This window comes from Gymnoscopelus braueri (assembly GCF_963280865.1).
Source record: "Gymnoscopelus braueri genome assembly, chromosome: 2".
In the NCBI taxonomy this organism is placed as follows: Eukaryota; Metazoa; Chordata; class Actinopteri; order Myctophiformes; family Myctophidae; genus Gymnoscopelus; species Gymnoscopelus braueri.
Window position 1 is genome coordinate 24,112,871 of NC_137604.1, and position 25,046 is coordinate 24,137,916.

Here is a 25,046-nt window from a genome sequence, read left to right on the forward strand (position 1 = left end):
AATGGCTCTGATATGAAATTTGATGACACTCAACATCAGTGGTCATGCATCCTTTCCATCTGTAACTTAATGCTCTCTTTTCTTTCTTTTCTCCAGGGTCTGAGTGCTCTGGCCGATTCAAACAGAGCTCAAGGGCACCCTCTTCTGGCAAGGAAGACGTTTTTTCTCTATCACAAGCTTCAACTAATCTCCCCTATGTGTAGGAGCTAAGCCTTTTTTTAAATACTTGGAAGAGCCAAAACAATGTCACGATCATTGACTTTATAGCTCCAGACTGCAAGCATAAGACAACAAAAGCAACACCAAGCATGGAGGCCTCTCGTGCTGCCCATGTAGGGGCTCCCCCCACCTCCACCACCCCTGCCATCTTCCCAACACCCTCGTCTCCAGGTTACTTGCAGTTCTTCTGGGAGTACCAGGAAAATGCTATCATCGTGGAACACTACAACCACACAGGCAAGCTGCAGGGGGACCGCTACCGCGAGGGGCTCAAGCCTGAGGGAATTGCCTTCTTGGTTGTGTGTGTCCTCATAGTCCTGGAGAATGCTGTGGTTCTCCTGGCCATTTGGAGGAACAAGAAGTTCCACGTGCCCATGTATTACTTACTGGGAAACCTGACCCTGTCGGACCTGCTGGCTGGGATCACGTACATGGCCAACATCATCATGTCTGGACCTAAAACATTGAAACTGACGCCATTGCTGTGGTTTCTCAGAGAGGGAGGGGTCTTCATCACACTGGCTGCTTCAGTCATCAGTCTGCTGGCGATCGCCATTGAGCGGCATGTTACCATGGTAACCATGAGGCCATACCACGGGGCGAAACGGGGCCGGATGTTGGCCTTGATTGGCGCAAGCTGGGCCCTGGCAGGGTTTTTGGGGGTCTTGCCGATCCTGGGGTGGAACTGCATTCACAGGCTGGACCAGTGCTCAATAGTGCTCCCACTTTATGCCAAGAGCTACATCCTCTTCTGCGTATCAGTTTTTAGTGCAGTGCTGCTGGCTATCGTGGTTCTTTATGTCAGAGTTTTCGGCATTGTACGTTCCAACACACAGCGCCAGAGGCTGGGCCTGTCGGGCAGCCTGCGCAAAGGCCTGGCTAGGAAGTCTGAGAAGTACATAGCCCTCCTCAAGACTGTCACCATAGTCCTGGGTGTCTTCATTGCTTGCTGGCTCCCTCTCTTCCTACTCCTTCTGCTGGATTTTTTCTGTCCTACTCGCGGTTGCCGCCTGCTCTACAAAGCTGATTACTTCTTGGGAGTGGCAATGGTCAACTCTCTGCTCAACCCTATCATCTACACTCTAACCAGTAAGGACATGAGGAGGGCCATTCTACGCCTATTATGCCGACCATGTCTGATGACCAAAGATGGCCAGGTGAAGAGAATGGGGGTGCCGTTCCTCGAGTGCAGTTTCAGTAAGACAGAGGTAGCCTCCCAGAAGTTAGAAGGAGGGGTGGAGACCACTATCTCCTCTGGGAACGTCATCACAACACCCTCCCCAATCAAGGCCCTCTACCCCAAATTCTTCAAGTCCTGAGGTCTCTCGAGGCAGAGAGGATAAGCTGACAGGAGGACACACCATGCTGAGAACGCTTATCTGTACAAAGAAAGCACTTGTGGCATTCTCTCATTTGGAGAATAGCCATCAGAAAAGCAGAAGGCCTCTGAATTATAGCATCACCTGGTTATAGCTAGAGGGATCATCAAGTTTAGACAAATGACTCGCCCCAGCAAGTCGGTTATAGCAACGATACCACATCAAAGGACTTAATCATGAGAATGATTACCAAATATCAGGCCAGGTGGAGAAGACTCAAATGTGAACTAAGCAACTTTTTTATATTTGTAGCTGTACAGAAGAATTATCCTACAACGGATTTGCACTGAAGTAATGTCATGATTGACAAGGTAGCTTTGGACTGAACTTTACTGTGGTAGTTTAGTGTCATAGGACACAGAGGTTGATGGGTTTTTTCTTTTTTACATGGATCATGAGCCTGTTTTGTTGTTAATTTGACATTAGTTTTTTGCCTTTTCTTTTTTTGGAACCATCCCAGCAACATGCCCCCGACCCAGAAAGCCCAATTTTGGGTCTAATTGATGGAATGGCACTCTGACACTACACTCTGTGTTCTATAAACCCAAAGACTTTCAAGACTGAACATTCCAATCCAACCTAAGTCCGCTTGGATGTTATGGCGAATTACCACGCCTCCTTTTGACACTGTTTACTGTGTTTCTTTATTAAAGTGCCAAGGACAAATGGACATAAAACTTAGACTATTGCATTTGTGGACATCGGGATTTCGCTGGCTCGAAGGCCCAATGTGTTCCATACCAGTTATAATAATTTGTGTCTTGTACTTCTATTCATGCAAGGGATATCAAGAACGAAAGAGAGGCGGTCTATCTTTCTTTACACATAAACATGGGGTTTTACAGTACTGTATGCTTGACCTAGAAAACTGTGGCATGGATATGGGAGGGAAAAACTGAGTTTTGAAATGACAGGTGGTTTACCAAAATCATGTTAATCAAATGCCAAGTGGAAAGGCAGTTTGTGTCAGAATATGTCCCCATTTGGATTAAATCAACTACAATGAAACATTTCAAACATTTCATGTCTAAAGTACAAATCTAATGTGAAAGATTGTCAAACCTATATTATAACAAGTGCACTTCTGTCACTTCTTTGAGGAAATTAGATTAAAGTTCAAGATCTAATACATTTCAGAGCCTTACATTTTAACATCAAATTAAATTATAGCTGATTAATCATCATCCAGGAGCAAGGGATAAAAGGACAAGAATATGCCTGCTCTCAATAAAGCTGCACCTTCAGGGCAAATACATCAGCATACAGTGCCATTATGAGTTCAAACAAGTCCCCTTATTATATTTCCCAAGAAATAATTACTTTATATAACAGTATAAAGCACTAAATGTATTACTTTTACACTCCTATCAATGAAATACATTTGACATCAATCTGTTAAAAACTGGTCTTTATACCAAATATGATGAATGAGTTTGTTTAATATTTTGTACCTAAATGATGTATTAAAAATGTAATATTGTCAAATTTCATGACAACTGTTTTGTAAATTATATGCATTTTATAATAAAACTTTCACATCTGACTAATAATGTGCTTTCTTGTAAACTCTACAAACATATCTTAACCCTGGCGTCCCGAATTTTGGCAAACTTTTGTTTTTATTTCCATAAATGAATGTCCATTTTCGTCAATCTATAATGTCACGTAAAAGCAAAATTAGCCGATCTATAAGCTCATACCAATGAAACCAAAGAAAAGTATTAACAAGAGCTTGTGACTCAATAATAACTACCGTACATTGTATCCAGGGGAACACAGGTTATTTTTTCCATTTCTTTCTCCTGAATTGAAACAGTTTTGGACATACAAGGTTTCCACCCGACAGCGACGATATTATGTTCTGTAGGGCTTAAGTGGTTAACTGTGTATTGCAGTTTGTGTAGAAAGAGGTAACTAAGTGTGTTAAACAGTTGTTGAAGGAATGCCACAGGAAACCAACCCTCCTACTTCACATCTGGTAATAGCATTGGCCTAGATACTGAGGCTGCTTTTCTATACACATTTTGCATGTCATTGCTGCTTCTAAAATCGCACAATGAGTCTTTTCTTCAAAGACAGCCCCTTGACCTATCTTCATACGTATTTTGTCAACCTGCATATAAGATTAGCCATCTCAACACTTTGACCTGCTGAAACTCCACACAGCTGGATTTAATGCCGTTCTTCACGGATATTTGTATATCTTCTGTGGACATGTTGAAAAGGAGTTCCTGTAAGTCAATGGGCTGTTCATTCAAGTTTATTCCACACAGCCTTAGCCCATAAACCTTTTCAGGCCATAAGTTTCCAAGTCAAGATATTAGTTTAATGTGGAAACAGTTTATCTTTTGTTATTTCAAACTTTTACAATTTACATACCATCCTAATCCAAATATAAATATGACATATGAGTTGATCATGACCTTATAAATAAAAAATGTAGGATGTCCATTGTCCAAACTAAATAGTAGCCTAGCAGCTAGACACACAATATTAGCTCTGCAAATTTCTCAATTGAGAACTGGTTGCACACAAATCCACCGTACTCGGAGAGAAACATGTTCTTCCTCATGGAAGAATTGATTAGAGATTGATTCCACAACTGTCGAATGGCAAGGGATATGGGATCACATTGTTTCAGTTTAGATGTAACGCTCTGAGACTTAAAGCCATTAAAACAAAACATATAAGACAATGTGTTGATAGCATTCACAGGTGTGTGTCTACATGTGTGGTGTCTAGTCTATACATGCACACTGCTGTGCCCAACACTGTCTCTCTTTTTGGACAGGTCAAAGGGTCAGGGAATCCTTCCTGTCTGCTGGCTTCCTTCCTTAGACTAAATCATCCAGCAAAAGATGAAGGGCTGAAAAGAAGTCCTGCTTATAAGCTGTCAAAGGACCAGCACCCCTGCTCTCAGTCTGAACCCATTACACAATGATGCCCATTGCAGATGTCCCACCTTTTCTTGCTGTTGTGCTGCTGCACTGCTGCTTGCTAGATTAGATTAGATTGGATTAGATTAGACTTTATTGTCCCAGAGGGAGATTTGTTTTCTCAGCCCGTTCAACACAAAAACAAACAAACATAAACACAGGACAGTAGCATACAAAACACAGAAACATACAGGTAAAAGACAATACACAGAATCTCCATAAATACATTCATACACCCTAGCAGCACACAACATTGTCAGTGAGGCAGTTTGTTTAAGTCTGCAATGGCAGAGTGGACAAAATTCCAGCTAAAGCAATTTCCTCCCATTTTAAAGTCCCATATTTCCGTCCAGAGATGACAGTAATGGTAAGCGATGAACGTCATTTGCTATTGAGAGCGCTAGGGGTATAATGGCTCTGTCGTTCATCTCTAAGCGTTTGGGTTGTGTGACCAGTGACTTTAGATGCAAGTCTGCAAATTTACAGCCCAAATTAAATTAACTAATTAAATCCTACATTATTTATGTAGGGTGAAGAACTTCTACAATACATAGAAGCAAATTCACCCCCTACCTTCCTCCTCGGGTTCAACATCACAGCAAAAGATTGAATAGCTGCTGCAGCTTGGTAGTGAGGGTGAGGTGGGGACAGGCAGAGTGGAGCTTGTCTAGGAATGTCCATTCAGTGTCCCTGTGGTATTAAAGCTAACTTAATTCTTCCGGAATCAAACAGAATAGGAGGCAAGCTTTAATCTCTGCTCAGGTGGGCAATTCAATGTGAAGGGAAATAAATGACTTCCCAAAGACATCACATGATATTAAGGCTTATTCATCACAAGTGAGCCATGACATAAATTTCAGTCAGGCATAAGAACTGGTATTTTTTTTTTATCTTTCAGTGAATTGGTCTGATCAAGCCCTTAGCTGTATGCTGTATTCTAATGCAGTGGTTTTCAACCCTTTTCATATCAAGGTCCATTATTTATTCGGCATTTGAGCCACGGACCACCATTTGATTTATCATTTAGCCTCTCAGACCCAAGACTTAGAATATTTTGTTACCGTTGGATACAATTTTGTCCACAATTCCATGCTATTGTATGTATTGATGTGGTACCATAGGAGAGATAACAGGCACACGTTGATCAAAATAACAATTATTTCATTAGAAAGTAATGCAGATGTTTAACAATAATGTAACTATTGAGAGCGTAAAATTTAACCATTTTACACTCGCAAGGGTTAAAGATCTATAAGGGTCCATTTGGTTACCAACTCTCCATCATTTAGCTGGGGACCACCTGGAACCCCCTCAAGGACCACTAGTGGTCCCCGGACCAGTGGTTGAGAACCACTGTTCTAACGAAAACATGACTCATTTGTCATCTCACAATTGCCTTATAGTGTCACCTTGTGGTTTAAAACTGTACGTGCATGAATGGAGTATTTTCGCATGATGAGGAACCACTTATTACACACACTATTGGTGTGTCAGCACCTGTCAGCAGCCAGCACACTCTACTATGTAGTGTTATAGCCATAACTTCAAACAGAGACGTTTACATTGGACACACTTGAGAATGGATGGTGAGCAATACAATCAAATCAAAACATTAATTTCAAAAACAATATTGTCTGTCTAATGAGCTGTAGCCTACCTCCTTTTAATATGTGCTAGCTACACTACACATAATATCCTTTACATTTAAGTACTGTTTTTTATTTGATTTCATTGTTGCTGCTGTTATTTCAACAGTCACTTTTTATGTCTGTTCCATGTGTAGCCTAACTATGTGTTTCTGAGATTGTGTTCTCCGTGTGTGCTCAGTGGTGTAAAGTAACTCATACATTTACTCATGTAGGCCTACTGTAGGAAGTACACTTTTGAGGGGTTTTTACTTTACTGGAGTGTTTCCAAGACCAATTTTATATACTTTTACTTCTACTCCACTACATCTCAGAGGCAAATGTTGTACTTTTACTCCACAACAATTATTTGAAAACTTTAGTTACTGGTTACTTTGTAGATTTCGATTATTATTACAAAGCATACATTACCCACTTCAGCCCATTTCGGCCATTTGAAAATAGCCGATTGCATTGTGAGCTTGTGTAGATCTGCTATTTTCAAAATATTTTTATACATTTGAAAGCTTATGAAATGGGACATTCTGCATAATGAGTATTTTCTACTTCTGCATTTTGATACCAATACTTTTGTACTTTTACTCAAGTAAATTTTGAATTCCGGACTTTTACTTGAAACAGAGTATTTTCTACATTGCAGTATTGATACCTTTATTCAAGTAAAAAACAGTGAGTACTTTTTCCATCACTGATATATCTGTACATCATTAGAGTAAGATAGGTGTAGCCTGCCTCACATTTGCTTTGTTGGTTTAAATGGCTTCTTTGACAAACTGATCTAATTATTAACAGATTTAATTGATTGACACTAAGCTACAAGATTGCCCTTTCTTTTCCTTGATTCAGAAAACACTCCTTCTCAATAAAAGCTCCACGCCCTCCGCTCACGTTCACTGCCGTGGGACCAAATCCCCGCCTCCTCGGGGTTGACTCTTATTTTGACAGCGAGAGCAGGCTCGTACAATGCTTAGTCATGGTGAGTTACAGCTTTGCTCCGCTCCTATGCAGGGTTGCCATGTCCGCTCATTATAAGCGACTTTGCTCTTGTTTTTCTGTAAAGTTGCTTGTAAATATTGGTTAGTTGCCGCTTGCGGGTGAAGTTTTTTTGGGGGCTTGTTTTTAAAGTGTAATTATTTGAGCTTGCTTCCAAAAAATGTTAAGTCATTGTTTAAACCAGTTCTCAAACATTTGCATGTCAAGGACGCCCAAATGAATGTGTTTCTCTGCAGACCCCCATTTGAAATGTGTTTTAACTTTCAAATAGATTCCAAATATTTCACTTTTTCTTTTCAAGATCTTTTTGAAAATAGCCAATAAAGTGCTCATGTGGCGTTAGTCTAGTGGCTTCTTTTGGGCTTGTTTTCCTAGACCTGGTTGCTTGTTTCTCTCGCAAAACCTGGCAACACTGTCCTATGTGTCGCACAGACAGACAGAGAGAAAGACAGAGAGAGAAAGAGAGACAGCCCGCGATGGAGGATATTTTAGCCTAATAACTAAGACTACGTGAGTTTTCTTGATTTCTCTGTATTGAAGACGCCTTCGATTGATCGATTTGCGTAGATTAAAGGCTAATAATCACATTAGCGCGAGTGAGTGAGTGTTTACCAACAACAAGAATCTATTTAGATCCCGCTCTGGCAGCGTTTTTACTCGAGGATCGACTCCAACCATTACGTTACTGTCTATTATGAGCCCGCTTCGATCGCTGTCAGATCATCTAAACATTGAACTTGTTCTTCATCGATCTGCAGTATCGAGTCCAGATAATTGCACTGATTGCACGACAATTGGGCTTTTTTGATCGAGACACTTTGGCTTGTATTTGGTCATAATAATATTAAACAGTGCACATACCAGCGCTTCACGTTATTTTGGACGGTATAAAAGCGTGACCCAGTTCTAAGGGGGGAAACCCCAACGATCCTTTGTGTGATTGATTGACTGTTTTTTTAGGTGTAGATTGAACTGAAATCCTTATTGTTTTTGTTATTCTTTGGGTCTTTATGTGAGGATCGGCTGCCTGCATGGCTCCACTTCAGTTCTTCTGGGTCATGTTTTGGTACATGCAGTTCTATGGAGACAGTCCACGTTGGCGAAAGAGTTCGATATAACTGTATGAGTCACAGCATGAAGGCTTCTTCTTTTTTTTTTTATCAAAATGTCCATGGAGCGTGTTATTAGATATGGTGGAAGAAGTATTCAGATGTTTTACTTAAGTAGCAATACCATGTAGAAATATTAATAATAATAAGTATTGGCATCATAATATTCTTAAAGTATCAAAAGTAAAACTACTAGAATGTTTGAAAATAGCAGATCTACAAGCTCACAAGGCTTTGCGGTGCCACACGTTGTGACTGGAGCTTGTAGATCTGCTATTTTCAATTATGTATAAAATAGAGCTAAGGTAGTTAATGTATGTTTCATGATATCATCATTTATATCTGAAAATTAACTTGTAACTAAAGTTGTCAAATAATTGTAGTGGAGTAAAAGTACAATATTTGCCTCTCTTAGATGCAGTGGAGTAGAACTAAAAGTATTGGAAATTGGAAATACCCAAGTGAAGTAATACCTCAAAACTGTACTTAAGTACAGTGAAGTAAATGTACTTAATTACTTTCCACCACTAGATGCCATGGCATGTATTGCGCTATTAAGCCCATCTTAAATCACATGCCATTTAGTCTCGTAATCTTGCTTCACTTTATTCACAGGGGTATTTATTCAACTGGATTAACGGTTAGTTAAATGTAAACTACAGTGATCTGTTTAATCATTAGAAGTGCATGAACGTTTGGCTCCTATGTATACTGTTGTGCAATTTATAAGTGGTTTTGGGTTAGACTGTTTATTTGAAAACGCTACGAGAGCAAATGGTAGATATTTATGTCGCACTATAAAACTAAACAATGCTTCTTCTTAATAGTGGAAAATATTAACTGACATCAACTTTAGCCCGGGGATTCTAAAGGCCTGTCTGTCTGCCAGGACAGGGAGTCATTTACAGCTGTGCATCCAGTAGTGTAAAGTAACTTAAGTACATTTACTCAAGTACTGTACTTAAGTTTTTACTTTACTGGAGTATTTCCAATTTTCTGTACTTTTACTTCTACTCCACTACATCTCGGAGGCAAATATTATACTTTTACTCCATTACAATTATTTGAAAACTTTACTTACTAGTTACTTTGAAGATTTTGATTATTATTACAATACAATACATTACCCACTTCAGCCCTATATACATTTTGGCCATTTGAACCACAACGATGCATTGTGAGCTTGTAGATCTGATTTTTATGAATTTGAAAACTTGTGAAAAGGGACATTCTGCATAATTCTACTTTCTACTTTTACCTATATATTGATACTTTTGCACTTTTACTCAAGTACATTTTGAATTCCGGACTTTTACTTGTAATTTCTACATTGCGGTATTGATACTTTTACTTAAGTAAAAAATGTGAGTACTTATTCCACCACTGTGTGCATCCTGCATCTCAAAGTTGAGCAACCTTTCCTCTCCTGAAACTATTTTGTTTACTCACTCAGACACATTGCAATGTCATGTGGCTCATAGCATGTACAGATTTGACTTGATGAAGACTTATCCTTGAGAATATTCTAGACATCAGTTACCTTTGGTTTCACTTCACTTTAACTGATTTAAGGGTAGGGCGCAATATGGGCACGTGGCAGTATAACAATTGATATTATATCAATATCGTGATATGAGACTAGATATCGTCTGGATTTTTTAAATATTGCACATTAATATAGTGATAAAGTATACAGTGTTGTTTCTTCCTGGTTTTAATCACTATTTAATACTTAATGAAATTGTCTTACGTTTTCAAAAATAGCTAAAACGGGCAATCTAGCTCACAATGTATTGGATTGGGATGCCCTGTGAAGCGTTGTGAACCTGCATATCAGCTATTTTTGTTTATATCACATTTTTGATATAAAATGCCAAATTGTCCATATTGCCCAGCCCTAGGGCACAATGACCTAGTAGAATGGGCAAAGCCATATAACCTGGCCAATCTATGCTCTATGCTCTTATCGCCCCTTGCAGGTAATGATTACTGTAGGCTATGTGTATAACTTAAGGTGTTGTGTTATATAACTTGGAACATCTGCACCATCATTACTGCTGAGTAACTCTGACTATCTCTGGCCAGTGAGCACAATACAGAAGGCCAGAGGCTGGTGACTGTTCTCTCTTGTCAGTCATTTGAAAGAGAATTCATATTCTGGAAATAAGTGGTATATCTGGAAAATTATCTGTAATACCTTTGTTTTGGAAGTCCTACAGATCATTGTGTAAATTAGTTTTGTAACGTGTTCATCTCACATTTACTACAACACTTTTCTTTTCTCTTTTTTCGTTTTCCACATTTTGTTTGCTTCTTTAAGAGAATGCAAGAAAGAAATGTGTCTGAAAAACAAGTACTGTTTTCCAAGAAGCCAATCCCGAACTTGTTGAGTTTTCTACTTCAGTTGTTCCAGAATTCTGCCTTACAGAGTGCAACTAAAGAGATTATAGATTAATTTGAATAATTTGTTATTGTATTTTGCTATATTATGGTAGAACAGTTTCCTGCATACTTTTTGCAACCAGTCTAAATAGTTATGCTAGTGCAGAGCACACCTCTTCCCTCCTTTACGAGGGAAACTGGATTGGTCACAAGACGGGGCAAATAAAACACTCAGTCACGCTGGCCAGCGAAAATCAGGCCTAATTTAAGTCACTCCATCTTCCCCAGTAATGTGCGTCACTCCTCTGCTATCCCCTTCACACTCCCTACATTCCCTTATGTCACTCTGGAGACATTCAAGAAGGCTTCCACAGGCTTGTCCACAAACAAACTCCACACTCACGTGTACCCCTGCACAGCCTCGTATATTTAAAGGATTTAAAAGGGGAAACCTATGCACGCTATGTTTGGCGGACCCAGTACAGGATCCTCGATTAGTGCTTTCATTGCTATGCTCCATAACAAACAGGCCTCATAGATTGATCCGAGATGGCGGGCCTGTGTAAACAATAGTTTGTCTGACTTCTCTCCCACATCAAGGACTCCGAGATTGAGACTGATAACACCAATTACTCTCCAAGCAATTCTATCAGATCCTTTCTACACTATAAAACTCAGCCCTTAACAACATTAACCCTGGTGAAATCTTTCACGATTTTTCAAAACATTCTAAAAATAGCCAAAGCAAAGTTTTAAGTGGTCATGGCTGTTTTATACTTGTTTTTAAGTGTCTGCTAACCAACGAAAAGAAGTATGTGCACTTGCACAAAATTCTTTGTTTTTGGTCAACACTGACAGACATTCTTATAAAAACACTTAAAACACTTTTAAAAACAGACTTGACACATGAAGAGTCTTATCAGAGGCACATGATAAAATAATACAAGGATGTGTCTGGATGTGAGTCATGATGCCCGGGACTTGAACATGCTCACAATGACTAGGATAAAACTTTGACCCTACTGTACTTTAGAAGGAAGTCCACACCATGGGCGTGAACAGTGCATGTTCACCATCACATAAGACCGTTGCATAGTTACTTCAGCTGAGTCACTTGCCTCCCTTATGATTTATTTGCAGTGTGCAAGATTCCATCATAATTTCAGCACTCTGCAAATGTGTAAATATATAAAACAGTCAATAACCTCATAAAAAAACATTTATGAAGCTACATTTGTGTCACTACAAATACAACATAACGGAGCAGAGTTCTGTATCTAAACATAAACTCTCTTGTCTTTTTCCCCTCCAGCTGTCAGCTGAACCAACAGCTTCCCAGTAAACACAGCGGCGCAAACGGATTCCTTAGCTGGCCAACCTCTAGGAAGGCCTCTCCTTGGTAATCCAGTGAACAACACACCCCCCCCCCCGTTCCTGTGAACTTCAAGCAGCACTGATGACATTTTTGGCAGTAGACCCTCTTCTTTTTCTTACAGTTGACAAGCTTTCCACTGCCCAGTCTTTGGTATCTGTCCCCCGAGCTCTGGCAGAAGTCAAGCCGTACAAGGGCAGCTTTAATTATTAGCTTCATTATCAAGGGTGTGAATCAACTTAGATTTGATTTATTCCTCCTGGGAGTAGAAAATCAATATGCAAGCGTGATCTAACTGTCATTTCTCAGAGGCAACTTAAAATACCGTCTTGTGTGAGTGTGTAATGAGTATAGTTATTGAATTTTGCAATTCCTGCCATGCTGAAGTTGGCTAATCAGCAATTTTGGAAACACATGGTGTAGATGTTTGAATAGACTCCTGTTTGCTCAGACTGTTCTAGGGAATGGTTGGACAGTGTCGACATCCCCCTCGGCAGTGAGAAAATACTTGTGTTGCCAACACAAACAGTTACACTAAAACGTCAGGCCAATGTTTTCCTTGATTCTTACTGGACCTCGTCTTGCCATAAATCGTTTCTCAGTCCACCCCTGCCTGAATCTGTAAATTATACTAGGAACAAAGTTTACCCTTGGACAGAACCAGAAGAACCCAGGACGTGGATGCTATTGATGCAATAAATCATTTTGGAACTGTTGGACAGCACAAATAGCCATGGGCGGCAGTTAGCACACAAGAGTCTAGTTGTTCCCTACTGATCACTATGGCTGAACTCATGGATTAAACGGGAAAGAAGGACACATATCCATAAACTGTTCTCAAAATTTGCACTATTCTCTACAGCAACAGAGAACCAAGCATACTCGGAGGAAAAGACCCCGAACCTTTCACAAAACCCTCACTACTTTGTTTCAGATTCAAATATTCCTTTTATTTTACGCACGACCTCCAGTGGCGCAAGGATGGCCTGTAGCACAGCCTACTGTTCTTGAATAAAGGGACAAGGGGGGGGAGGAGACGGGGTAGGAAATGACTAAGTGCATGACAGAATGCAAGGCGTTGGTTACGCCGTCGACGCGCAACGGACACCGCGTCTTCAGCTACACCCTGGAAAGCCACACAGCGGCCGCCTTCGCCATCATGAACGAGCTGCGACTGGAGCGACAGCTCTGCGATGTCACGCTTCGTGTGTGCTACAACGATCTGGAGGCGGTGGACTTCGTGGCCCACAAGGTGGTGCTGGCCTCATCATCCCCAGTCTTCAGAGCCATGTTTACCAACGGCCTGAAGGAGTGTGGTATGGAGGTGGTGCCCATCGAGGGGATTCACCCCAGGGTGAGTGAGATTGTGAGATCTTTCTGCCGTGCATAATTTTTTAACCCATTAAGACCTGAGGCCGATTCTACAAATGTCTTCTAAATCCTTAACAGTTTTCTGAAAAACGATATCAGTAGTTTTTCATGTCGAGGACCATCCAAAATTATTTGTATTTGGCCGCCGGCCGACCCCCATCTCAAAATATTTTGTTCCATGGACCCCCCCAGAAGCAGCAAAGATTTGAGTTACAAATGTTCGCTTTAGAAAATATATATATTCAAAGATTTTTTTCACGATTTGTCCAAAAATAGAAGATCTACAAGCTCGTACCAAGCTTGTATATCTGCTATTTTTGAATAGCCCAAAGAAATCTTAAAATGGCACAGATGCGTTCCCGGTCTTAATGGGTTAACGGTGTCACACTTAATTGTTAATTGTATGGTTTTGCATGAAAAGAAGGGGACATGTGGGCTGGGTATAACAAGTGATATCATGGGTTGCGATCTGGAATTGAATTGGTGTCCACCTTAATATCCATGTATTGTATTCCCATATATCATATCTCACTTGTAATAGATAGTAACTAAACTAATTTCAGTCTATTCTCATCTTGTTGCTATAGTAAACCAGCAGAATCAATTAATTTATCCCCAATCCATTGAGAGTCCATTACATTACTTTTGAGGGTTTCAGGCTGCTACTGTAGGGAAGAGACACACAATTTATTACATACAGTCATTTGATACAGGCTGTCCCTTTTTTCCCCATTATAATCCAAAACAAACATTACTTGCCACTGCCAGCTGACCCACAGCAGAGACCTGAAAATGGCATTATCACAGGCATGATAAAAGGAGCTTGAATATCAGCATGACCTCATTATCAAGAGTTTGTGAATGGTACAGCATGTATTTTCTCTGGCATCCTGGGTGGCTGCCAAGCACATACACATGCACACGCAGCACAAGAGATGAGCTTGCTCAAGAGTGCAATATTACTTTGCAGAGCATGCATTCATAAACCACAGTAGACTATTCATAAACCACAGTAGACTATTACCCAGGCAACAGACAAAGCTTAAATATTGAGAAAGTAGTGTATAATGTAGGTTAATAGTCATACTGGGGTTCAATGTAACAGGAGGAGGCATGATGGATGATAATAAATGCTGTACAAGGTGTTATACGTATCCAATATATATATATATATATATATATATATATATATATATCCATATACAGACCCAGTACAGTGTCAGAGCCATAGTGTACAGTATGTTAACCAGTTTGTGATTACAACACAGCTGCCACTGATAAGCTTGACTTTCTCTCACTACAGACACAACTCGGCTTTGACAACGTCAAGCCTGCTCATTTCTGCACGTCAAAAGACAAATACAGTAGCAAAAATGTGATCAGGCCAAAATTAACCAATTCAATTTCACATTTTTCTTCCTGTAACTCTTCTTACCCCTATTTTTCTTCCTCTCTTCTCTTCATTCATTTCCTCTTCGTATCTTAAATTATGTCTGTATAACTGTAACTTTTTACTGTTTGATTTTAGAGTGTATGATGATATGATATCTGAAAAAAACTGTTACAGGGAGCGGTCCTCTTTAATCTGTCAAAAGCATCATAATTCATACTGTTATGCAATGATGTTTTCGAATAAATGTGAAAGTTGTTTTCATCTTCTCTTTTACCCTTGCACACCCATCCCCTCCTGTCCTTACACCAATCCGCCTTCATTTCATCTCTCCTTGTATCCTACCCTCTTCTCTGTGTCCCCGATCCTCGGGTCGATTTAGGTCATGGACAGACTGATAGAGTTTGCCTACACAGCAAGCATATCTGTGGGGGAGAAGTGTGTGATCCATGTGATGAATGGGGCAGTGATGTACCAGATCGACAGCGTGGTGAGGGCCTGTTGTGACTTCCTGGTGCAGCAGCTGGATCCCAGCAATGCCATCGGCATAGCCAACTTCGCGGAGCAGATTAGCTGCACTGAGCTCCACCAGAAGGCCCGTGAATACATCTACATGAACTTCAGCCAGGTATGCTATGCTGTATGCTATAAGCAGAGATACTGATGCTAGGTCCAGTGGACCTTCTACGATCATTAACTGCATTTGTTATGTCAATTAAGTAAGGAATAATGTTTATACAGCCGGCCATTATTGGACAATTAACCCAGAAAGGGTGATGCAGGACCAGCACTTAGCAGAGGTACAGTACTGCTTTGCCCTGTAGAATAATGACCACCTCACTGTGAATACACATTATGCCGCTCATCATATGGCTACTTACGGTATGAACAAAATTACCATTTTCCATGGAATATTGATTTGAAAATTATTTGAATGATTCACAAGCTTCCGCTTCTATAGCAACGTAAACAGAGGCAGAACACCAGTCTGTTGTTGAGAAAGCGGTCTGCCATCAGGAAATAACAGACCACAGAATAGTATGATTGACTCAGAGATCAGAAACGAGTATTCAACAAAACTGTGTAATAAGGCAATATCAAAGGATCAGGTCTCATGAGCAGTACATGAAACTTAGTGTTATGTCTTATGTGTAGTATAGGAAGTGTGCATAAAGTTGCAGAGAAACAATGTGTCCACATGAAATTAAGAGCTGTCCTCTCTGCCTGATGTTGATTTTTGGATTATTGTTACTAAGGGTGCAACTCACACCAGTCCTTGCGAGGTGCCAGCCAATGAAATAAACAAGAATAAAAGAGTTGCCGTACACTCGTAGCAGCCGATGCCAAAAACGTATTGTGGACACAGACTTAAAAACACACCAACGTTTTGGACAGACTAAGCTGCCTTCTTCACGGTGAAGAAGGCAGCTTAGTCTGTCCGAAACGTTGGTTTCGGACAGACTTGGTCTCTGTGTCCACAATAACCTTTTGGCATCGGCAGCTACGAGTGTATGGCAACTCTTTCATTCTTCAACTTAATTTAATTATTGGCACATGTTTGGCTTGCCTTTACTGCCAGAATTAGGTTGTAATTGACCATTTCCGTACTGTTTTTTGACCTGCCCTAGTCAGTGTGTCTTCAACAACAGGCTGCTTTCACCCTAATTGAGGACCGTTATATAATTTATTTAATCACAAGGTTATAGTTTGAACAGAAATGATATGGCTCGTCTAATCTAAAACTGATATGGGTTAACCCAATATATTATCTTTTTCTTCCAGTGCTAAGTTAGTCACACATTATAAAGCTTAATCCATCTGCCAGCTCATAACTGGCATCTTTGTAAATTAAAAAGAGCGCAAAGTGACTCTTTGAACACTTTGAGTCAGATTCATGCCAGGTCTCTTATGTCTGTGGGAAATGTGGCGTAAGCAAATACAGTTCCATTGTGGTTTCTGTAGGCCAACTTTTCCGCTTCAAACCTTTGCAAACAATTGCTCTGTGCCTCTGTGTGGTGAATGTGATAGTCAAATATGTGCAGTGAGTCACAGAGTGAGTAAAATGTGGGTTTACCTGTGCTCCAAGTCTGCATAACTTCAGTGGTAGTCAGGAACTGTGACAAAGGATGAGAGTGAGTGTGTACATTTAAATATAGCTTCATTGATTCAATTCAGTTTGATTTGTTTAGCCTTGATCGCTTACAGTCTCAAAGGGCTTTACAGGCTTATATTTAATTGATGTGCAAAACATTTTCTCAAACATTCAGCATTTTGCCTCCCAAACAAATGCATGTTTACAATTGTGAATAGTATCCTATGATACTGTCTGAGGAAAATAGATTACTATTACAATATCTAATTATAAACACCAGGGTTAAAAGTTGTCTCTCACCAGCTAACTTTCCAGCTTTGTCGTCTGTGCTTCTGTATGTGCAATGTTGATACCTTGATATTAAATATCAAGGTATCAACATTGCACTTAATTTTGACAAAAGTAATCACATCAAGCCATTTTCATGACTTTATTGAGAATATCTAATGTGTATGTGTGGGTATTAAGTTCTCCCCTCCTTCTTCCTTCAGGTGGCAACACAAGAGGAGTTCTTCAACTTGTCCCACTGCCAGCTGGTGACCCTCATCAGCCGTGATGAGCTCAACGTACGCTGTGAGTCCGAGGTCTTCCAGGCATGCGTGGCCTGGGTGCGCTACGACCGGGAGAACCGGAGGCCTTATGTCCAGGCCTTACTTCAGGCTGTTCGCTGCCATTCCCTCACCCCCAACTTCCTGCAGGCTCAGCTTCAGTCTGACTCTCTAGACTGGGACCCCCAATGTAAGGACTATCTGGCACAGATCTTCCAGGACCTCACCCTCCACAAGCCCACCAAGCTCAACTCCTGCCGAACACCCAAGGTGCCGCAGCTCATCTACACAGCGGGGGGCTACTTCCGCCAGTCTCTCAGCTACCTGGAGGCCTATAACCCCTGCACAGGAGCCTGGCTGAGGCTAGCTGACCTCCAAGTACCCCGGAGTGGCCTGGCTGCCTGTGTGATCAGTGGGCTCTTCTATGCAGTCGGGGGGAGGAACAATGCGCCTGATGGTAACATGGACTCTAATACATTGGACTGCTACAATCCTATGAACAACTGCTGGTTGCCGTGTGCACCAATGAGCGTGCCAAGGAACCGGATTGGGGTCGGCGTCATCGATGGGATGCTCTATGCTGTGGGAGGGTCGCATGGGTGTATTCATCACAATAGCGTGGAGCGGTAAGTGAATTGCTTTTTATGTGCTGCACACTGGGTTCTGTTAAGCCGAAACACGTACCTACTGTAAGTACACGAACGCCTTGAGCATGTGTTTGTTCGTGTAATTACCCTGTGAAAGTCGAATTAAAAGGTTTTTTGTTTTGTTTTTGTTTTCATTTAGAGTAGCCAATTATTTGTACCTCCCTTTTTTTTCTTCCGAATTAAGTCATTGTGCCAATTAACCCTCCCCACACATTTCTGTGTTGCCACTGCTGTTGTACTCTGTACTGGCTCACCTGCCAGTGAGGAGCCCCTGGAGGACAGAGCACCTCCATCATACTCCTCCTGTTCAACACCCCTCACTGACAGGCGCCACCCCAGCCTGTAGGACTTGCTAGTGCAGCGACATAGATCACCTTCCCTGCCCAGCATGCCTCCCCTGAGCACGGCCAATGGTGTTCATATTATAGACACTTGGGATGCACTGCAGTGGATTCGAACCCCTAGACTCCACAGTGGTGGACAAGTGCTCTACCCCTGTTCCACGTGTGCACCATGTTGTTTTTAAATTAGCACACTATATTATCTTTCACAATATAGTGGGATATAGTTTCTAAATGACCTCCACAGTGACCTTAGAATGCATGTTGAGTATGTACAATCGGGCGGTGCGTGCATTTGCGTATTTACTGTACATTAACCCATTTAGACCTGAGGCTGATTCTAAAAACGCCTTCTAAAAATGGCTTCCAAATCCTGAGCTAAGTTTTCTGAAGAAAAAAAATTAAATAAAGAAATTAAAGAAGTCTTTATTCAAATAAATTACAAAAAATGTAAGCAAAAAATCTAGTATGTATATTCAGCAACAACTACACCAAATGGGTTCCCGGATTATTAGGTATAGTTACGTATTGGTGTTCCAGGTCTAAATGGGTTTAGTACCGGTATGTTTCAGGCCTAAACCTAGATTGCTTAAAGCACTTAGTGTCATTGTTGTTTTAATTCATTTATTAAGATCGTTTTGGCTGGGTTTTATTTATTATTCATGTGGTTAAGACAGTGAAATTTGACAGGAAAGCAAGAGCAGAGGTGTGGAATGGATTTCATGCAACACAGTACAGTTCAGTTCCATGATTAGCATTCTTAATGGCTGAGGCACCAAGGTGCCCTACACTACACACAGTGTATTTTGTGGATATTAAAGGATTAATGAGAGGGATTGGGTAGCCGAATTCTTGTTGTTTTTATTGTCGTTTTTTAGTATTAGTTTACTGAGTGCCCTGAGTGCTGAATTGCCCCATGACATTCCCAAGTTAAGTTTGCACTGCATTGTAATTTCCTCTCAAGGAAAACATTCCTTTTTGCGTCAGCAGAAATATTTGCTCTAAATAAATGTGACAGAATTACTCGAAAAGTAATCACACAGTTACGTTTTGTCTTCAGAGACACAAATAATTTAATGCGTGACCCTGACTCTTGGTCAGTCCACAAACAATAATGAGAGAGTCACGGAAAGCGTTACTTATTTATTTTGCCTTTTGTCTCCCCAATTTTTAATTCCTCTCCACACATATTTGTTTGTGTTGTTAACTGCTGTTGTATCCTACTGGCTAGGCAGTGAGTAGCCCCCACTGGGAGGACGTCGTAGAGCCTCCGTCCTACTCCTCCCGCCCAACATTCCCTTGTGCTGACAGGTGCTGCCACAGCCCTTAGGAGTATGTCCAGTGACAAATATCACCCTCTTCCCCCGGCTTCCCTCCCCCGAACACAATTGTGTTCGTATAGACACCCGGCAAATCCTGATGCACTGCGGGGGATTCGAAGTTCGAACCCCTAGACTCTGCAGTGGTAGGCGGGTACTTTACCACTGCGGCACCCGAGCGCATAGAAAGCGTTTTTGAGCCGATGAGGGCTTTGGGTATCATGTCCAATAGGCTTCTTCTTACTAAGCATACTGAGCGCATGGAGCGTTTATTGATGCTGATGATGCAAAGTTCAAATCTATCAACGGTGGCTGTGCTTGAACGCTGTGTCATCTGCGTTATTAGCAGGTGACACCTGCTCTTCGGGTTAGGCCAGTTGTGCAGAAGCACAAATAGCCTGGCCGAAATAACGGTAAACATGGACTTCTCACGGTTCTGTTAAGCCTTCAAATTCAGCTCGCAAATAACCGGGATGTTTGTCAGACACAGCTAGGATTAACCTCACACTTCTCACACAGTGTGTTGACACAGAGGAAGGGAGGGGAGGGTGTTAGATTCAACATTGTGGCCTTGATTTTGATTGGCTGGTCTCTCTAAAAGTTGAACTATTTTCTACTTGGGCTTGGGAAGAGGAATGTCTTTACCAGTTAAAGTGCATTTATTAGACTGAGCCACTAACAATATACTATTAATGGATAATAAAACAGGGTGGTGAATGTGTAATGTATGTCAGAACATTAACTTACACACCTAAGTTGTGCTATATATTTGTCCCACTTTAATGGCTTGTCCTAGAGACCCTACTCGTAAGGGTACATTTTTACACTTTCAGAGTTATATTTTTAGTGTGTTGTGGTAAAATAGTGAATCCTGTTGAAAATGGATGCTAACAGTTTTGAATTTCCCTTGCTCCTCCTCAGGTATGACCCGGACAGAGACCAGTGGAGTCTGGTAGCCCCGATGTTGACGCGGCGTATCGGTGTGGGGGTGGCTGTCATTAATCGGCTCCTCTACGCTGTGGGGGGGTTTGATGGCACCCACCGCCTTTGCTCATCTGAGTCCTACAACCCTGAGAAGGACGAGTGGAAGACCATGGCTGCCATGAACACGGTCCGCTCTGGCGCAGGTGAGGAACCATCAGAAATACAGTAGGGGTGCAACTTATCAAGCTAATTGAATTTTAATAAGATAATTGATGGCCCGGACCACTGGCGTAGCGGTCCGGGCACCTAGGCTCAATATAGCCTGACAGCGCGTCGCGGGGTCGACTCCCGATCCCGACTGCCTTTTCTGCGTTTCTGCCTTTTCTGCGTTTCACTCCCCATCTCTCTCCCCATTTCCTGTCAGCCTACTGTCCTATCAATGAAGGCATAAAAAGCACCAACATAATACTAATAAGATAATTGATTTCGGGGGACATTTATTTTTTTCTTGTTTTGTTCACAAATTAAAAAAATTATAATACAGAAAATAGCCTACAAATAAATATCTACAATCTCACAACGTGTCGAAATGAGACACGTTGTGAGCTTGTAGATCTGCAATTTTCTCTCAGAAGCCTCAATTACCCACAAAAGTATCAAGAATCAAGAAAAGCAATCTTATCTTCAGTTGGACAGCCATTCTTTTTGGAAACACTAGATTGGGCTTTGAACGTTAACACATTTTGATTTTGTACAAATTTATGCCAGTCATGATTGGCTATGTCAAGTAAAGATTTGTGAATGGACGGCTTCCATTTATCGATTTATTAGAATGTTTCTGGAAAAAACGAGGAAGGTATGATTGTAACTCTGAAGTGGAGATACACTAATCATTTTCACACATAGAGAACATGGAAACCACTTTTAAGTGAAGCATTCATCCACTTTACTTTTCCATTCATCTTTTTTACTGTCGGAATGAAGAAAAAGGTCATCCCCACAATGTTTTATTAATTTAATCATCCATAGATTTATCTTTCCTAGTAGACACATTAACAGCCATATAAGTGACAAACCTCTCTCGTGAAATGAAATAAAGTGCTCCTCATCTTTTTAAATATTAACATTACTGATACATAGTTGTAGTCCAAGTCTATTCACAGCGATTCACTGTTTATAAGATGATAATTAACGGTTGAGTAAAGTGACCGATGACCACTCCTCTGCATCTAGGAGTGTGTGCTCTGGGGAGTCGCATCTATGTGATGGGGGGCTACGACGGAACCAACCAGCTGAACACAGTGGAGCGCTACGATGTGGAGAGTGAGACTGATACTTGGAGCTTTGCTGCCTCCATGAGGCACAGACGCAGTGCTCTGGGAGTCACCGCACACCATGGGCGTATCTACGTGCTGGGTGCGTATCTGGAGCGTGTGCCAAAGACAGAGTCATGCTTTCCTAACTGCAAATAGCATGTTTATTCCTTACATACCTAGACCTTCATTAAAATTAGAAACTGACAGAGACTCCACCAACCCATGGCACACACTTAAGACAGCAACACCCAATCCAACTGTTTGCTCATATGAATGATCTAACACCTCTCCATAGCATCTATTCTCTATTTACACAGTGAACAACCCTATGATTTTGACAGCACCTCAAAAGAATATGCCTATTCTCTGAGGTGTTCAGCGATGCTTGAAATAATTCAAATGTTAATGGTTAAAACAAAATGTTCTTTTGTTAAAACATTAAAGCTCTATTATATTCTGATAGTAATCGCTCTATATTCTGATAGTAATCATTGTTATAGAGTGTTTGTTCAGTAACAGGGGTTGATTCTCTCCAGATCTTTAGTAGACGGAAAATATAAGTTCAGATGAGTCACCAATTTCATTCAATCAGGAGATTGTTTCATCACTTCCCATTTCACTTGTTTATTCTGTATGAATGTTCTCTCCTGATCGGATGAAATTGGTATCCCGACTGGGACATTTTTTTTCTCCGTTTGCCAAAGGGCTGGAGACCATAAACCATTACTGAACAAACTCTTTAATGATTTCTATCAGAATATGAAGCTATTTAACAAAAAAAGAATCACATCTGTATACATTCTGTATCAAGCATTATCTAAAAGATACATGGAATATGATATCATCACATTGTTAAATGGCCCTGTTAACCAAATAACACAGTATTCTCTATCATCAATAATGAGAAAGTTAATAAACCCACAGTAATTTAAAATGCCTGTTGTGCATAGAATACTGTGGTTAAACCGTCAGAAATACAGTTCGGAATCTAACAAACACCACATCTGTTGTATGTAAACAGGGGGCTATGATGGCAACAATTTCCTGGATAGCGTGGAATGTTATGATCCAGAGACAGACACGTGGTCGGAGGTGACTCGTATGACATCGGGGCGAAGTGGTGTAGGTGTGGCTGTCACCATGGAACCTTGCCAGAAGGAGAAGGAACTGTCTCAGTCTCAGAAGTCTGAGAGGGAGTGTGGTGCGTCATCGCCAGGGTATCACTCAGGCAGTTCCGGTTTCAACTCTCACCACATCCAACGACACAACGGACCTTTCAGCAAGGACACCTGAGCCTGACTGCTCCACACTCTGAGCACTCTCTTCAGTCTTCCGTGAGAAAATGTCTCCTCCCAGCTGCGTAGAAACACCCGTGGCTGCCTCTACCTTTTTCCAACAGTCAGTTGATTTGAGTGAGGGGCTTAAGATAACAAGAGCTATCTATTTTTTATTCTAAATTCTGGACTTTGATTCATTTGTAGTCGGTGAATTGTTTTCCATAAAGTTAGACAGGACTTTGATCAAACCATCTGCGTGTTTAGTGTCTTGCATTTTCCTGATTGGACCAACATCTCTGCTTTGACCAATGGGAGAGAAGGGCTGAATTCTAGAAATGGCTATTTATTGGACTAGCCGTGGGCTGCCCATGGAATAACCGTGGGCTTTTTTTCTATTCAATTTGTGCAGAAAAACCAAATCTAACGGGGCAGAAAATTAATTCAAAAATATGTTCTGTTTAAATTAGGAAATGGGATACGGGAAAAACTAACATTTGTCAGTTTAAGGGAGTGAAGTGCAAAGTGCCATTATCATGCCTGTGAGCATGATTATTATTATCATCAATATATTCACTCAAGGTGCTTGAGTTGGAAATGAACTTGTAGCACAGCTATTCCATGTTTAGTTATAAGCCAAGTGGCCCAGGCAGCCACAAGATGAAGCTTATAGTTTATGATTTCTGAAAACAAAACAAAAAAATCTGTGAAGAAGACCATGGCCTCAGTTCTTAAAAGCATAATTGTATGCCTTCTCCCATGGTCACTTGTAGAGTAATTAGATCTGACACTTTTGGATATGTTTAACAAACGTCACGAGCATGACGCCTCTTGTAAGTCCATCAGGGGCCATTTTATATTTGTATGAAGTGCCAAGAGAGTGCAGGGACAGGTTTTAAGTGTGGTTTGTGGAAAGGGAATACTGTAGCATTTAGACAAGTGATTCAAGACGCTGTGTTGCTGAATGTGTTTAAAAAGATAAAAACGGAAAAACACTACTTATTGAATAATTGAAACATCCCCTTAAGTTTTCACTTGACATTGGGTTTTCTGCGCCAAACTTCACAAACAGAAGTGATTTGCACGTGTTTATGCATTAGTATTCAGATATTGGAATAAATAAAAAATAAAATCTGCTTAAAGAAATGTATTTGTAACAGCGATTTAAGCTACAAGGTTTTTTAAGTGAAATTTTGTACATTGATATTCTAAGAAGTCTTGTACAGAATTTAAAAGCTCAGTTTTTTATTTATTTGTTCTGGTCCTTTTTTCTTTTACACCTAAACTGACACAGTTTATACTGAAATCGACTGATGTTGTGTTTCTTGCTAACTAGCATGTGTTGTAACTACTAGGAATGCTTGTGAATGCTAATTTTGAACGTTTGTAAAATTTGCCTCAGTTTTGAAAGGGACATTTTCCTGTCATTCAATAGATGGAACGAAATCCTAGAATATTTAAGGTCTGCTTTGTACATTTTTCAGCAAACAATACCCTGTACAAAACACATTGTAAAATAAAGAATATATGTTTATTTTATCACAGGTGTAATGTGTTTCAGCCAAACATCCGGTTGCATAGCAGCATAGTATATTATTTTACTTTAAAGAAATTGTCCTAGACCAGGGGTCCTCAACAGGGGGTCCTCAGAGTTACTATAGGGATCTTTTCTGTGATAGGATCTTTTTTTTTACATTAACCACTTGAACCCTATTATCCCTATTCTGAAGGGAACATTATCCACAACGCCTCGCACTGCGAGGCGTTGTGAGCCTGCAGATTGTCTAT

At 40.7% G+C, this 25,046-nt stretch overlaps 2 protein-coding genes across 3 annotated transcripts in view; both read left to right on the top strand.

Moving 5' to 3' along the window:
• The window catches only part of s1pr5b (sphingosine-1-phosphate receptor 5b), a 4,350-nt gene extending 1,207 nt beyond the window's left edge, over positions 1-3,143 (top strand). Inside the window, exon 2 of the mRNA XM_080452252.1 lies at positions 97-3,143. Coding sequence (XP_080308378.1) covers positions 309-1,538 — 1,230 coding nt within the window. The 5' untranslated portion in view covers positions 97-308 and the 3' untranslated portion in view covers positions 1,539-3,143. The remainder of the gene's footprint in view (positions 1-96) is intronic.
• Positions 3,144-6,102: 2,959 nt separating this feature from the next.
• keap1b (kelch-like ECH-associated protein 1b) lies at positions 6,103-24,797 on the top strand. 2 transcript variants are annotated; one of them, XM_080445731.1, is made up of 7 exons: positions 6,103-6,120; positions 11,977-13,390; positions 15,180-15,425; positions 17,381-18,063; positions 20,666-20,871; positions 21,902-22,084; positions 23,006-24,797. In XM_080445731.1, the coding sequence occupies exons 2-7, from the start codon at positions 13,085-13,087 to the stop codon at positions 23,275-23,277; spliced, it is 1,896 nt and encodes a 631-aa protein (XP_080301857.1). In that variant the 5' UTR covers positions 6,103-6,120; positions 11,977-13,084; the 3' UTR covers positions 23,278-24,797. The 2 variants fall into 2 exon arrangements, with proteins under 2 accessions (XP_080301857.1, XP_080301856.1); XM_080445730.1 differs by lacking the exon at positions 6,103-6,120 and adding an exon at positions 7,602-7,683.
• Positions 24,798-25,046: the final 249 nt, after the last annotated feature.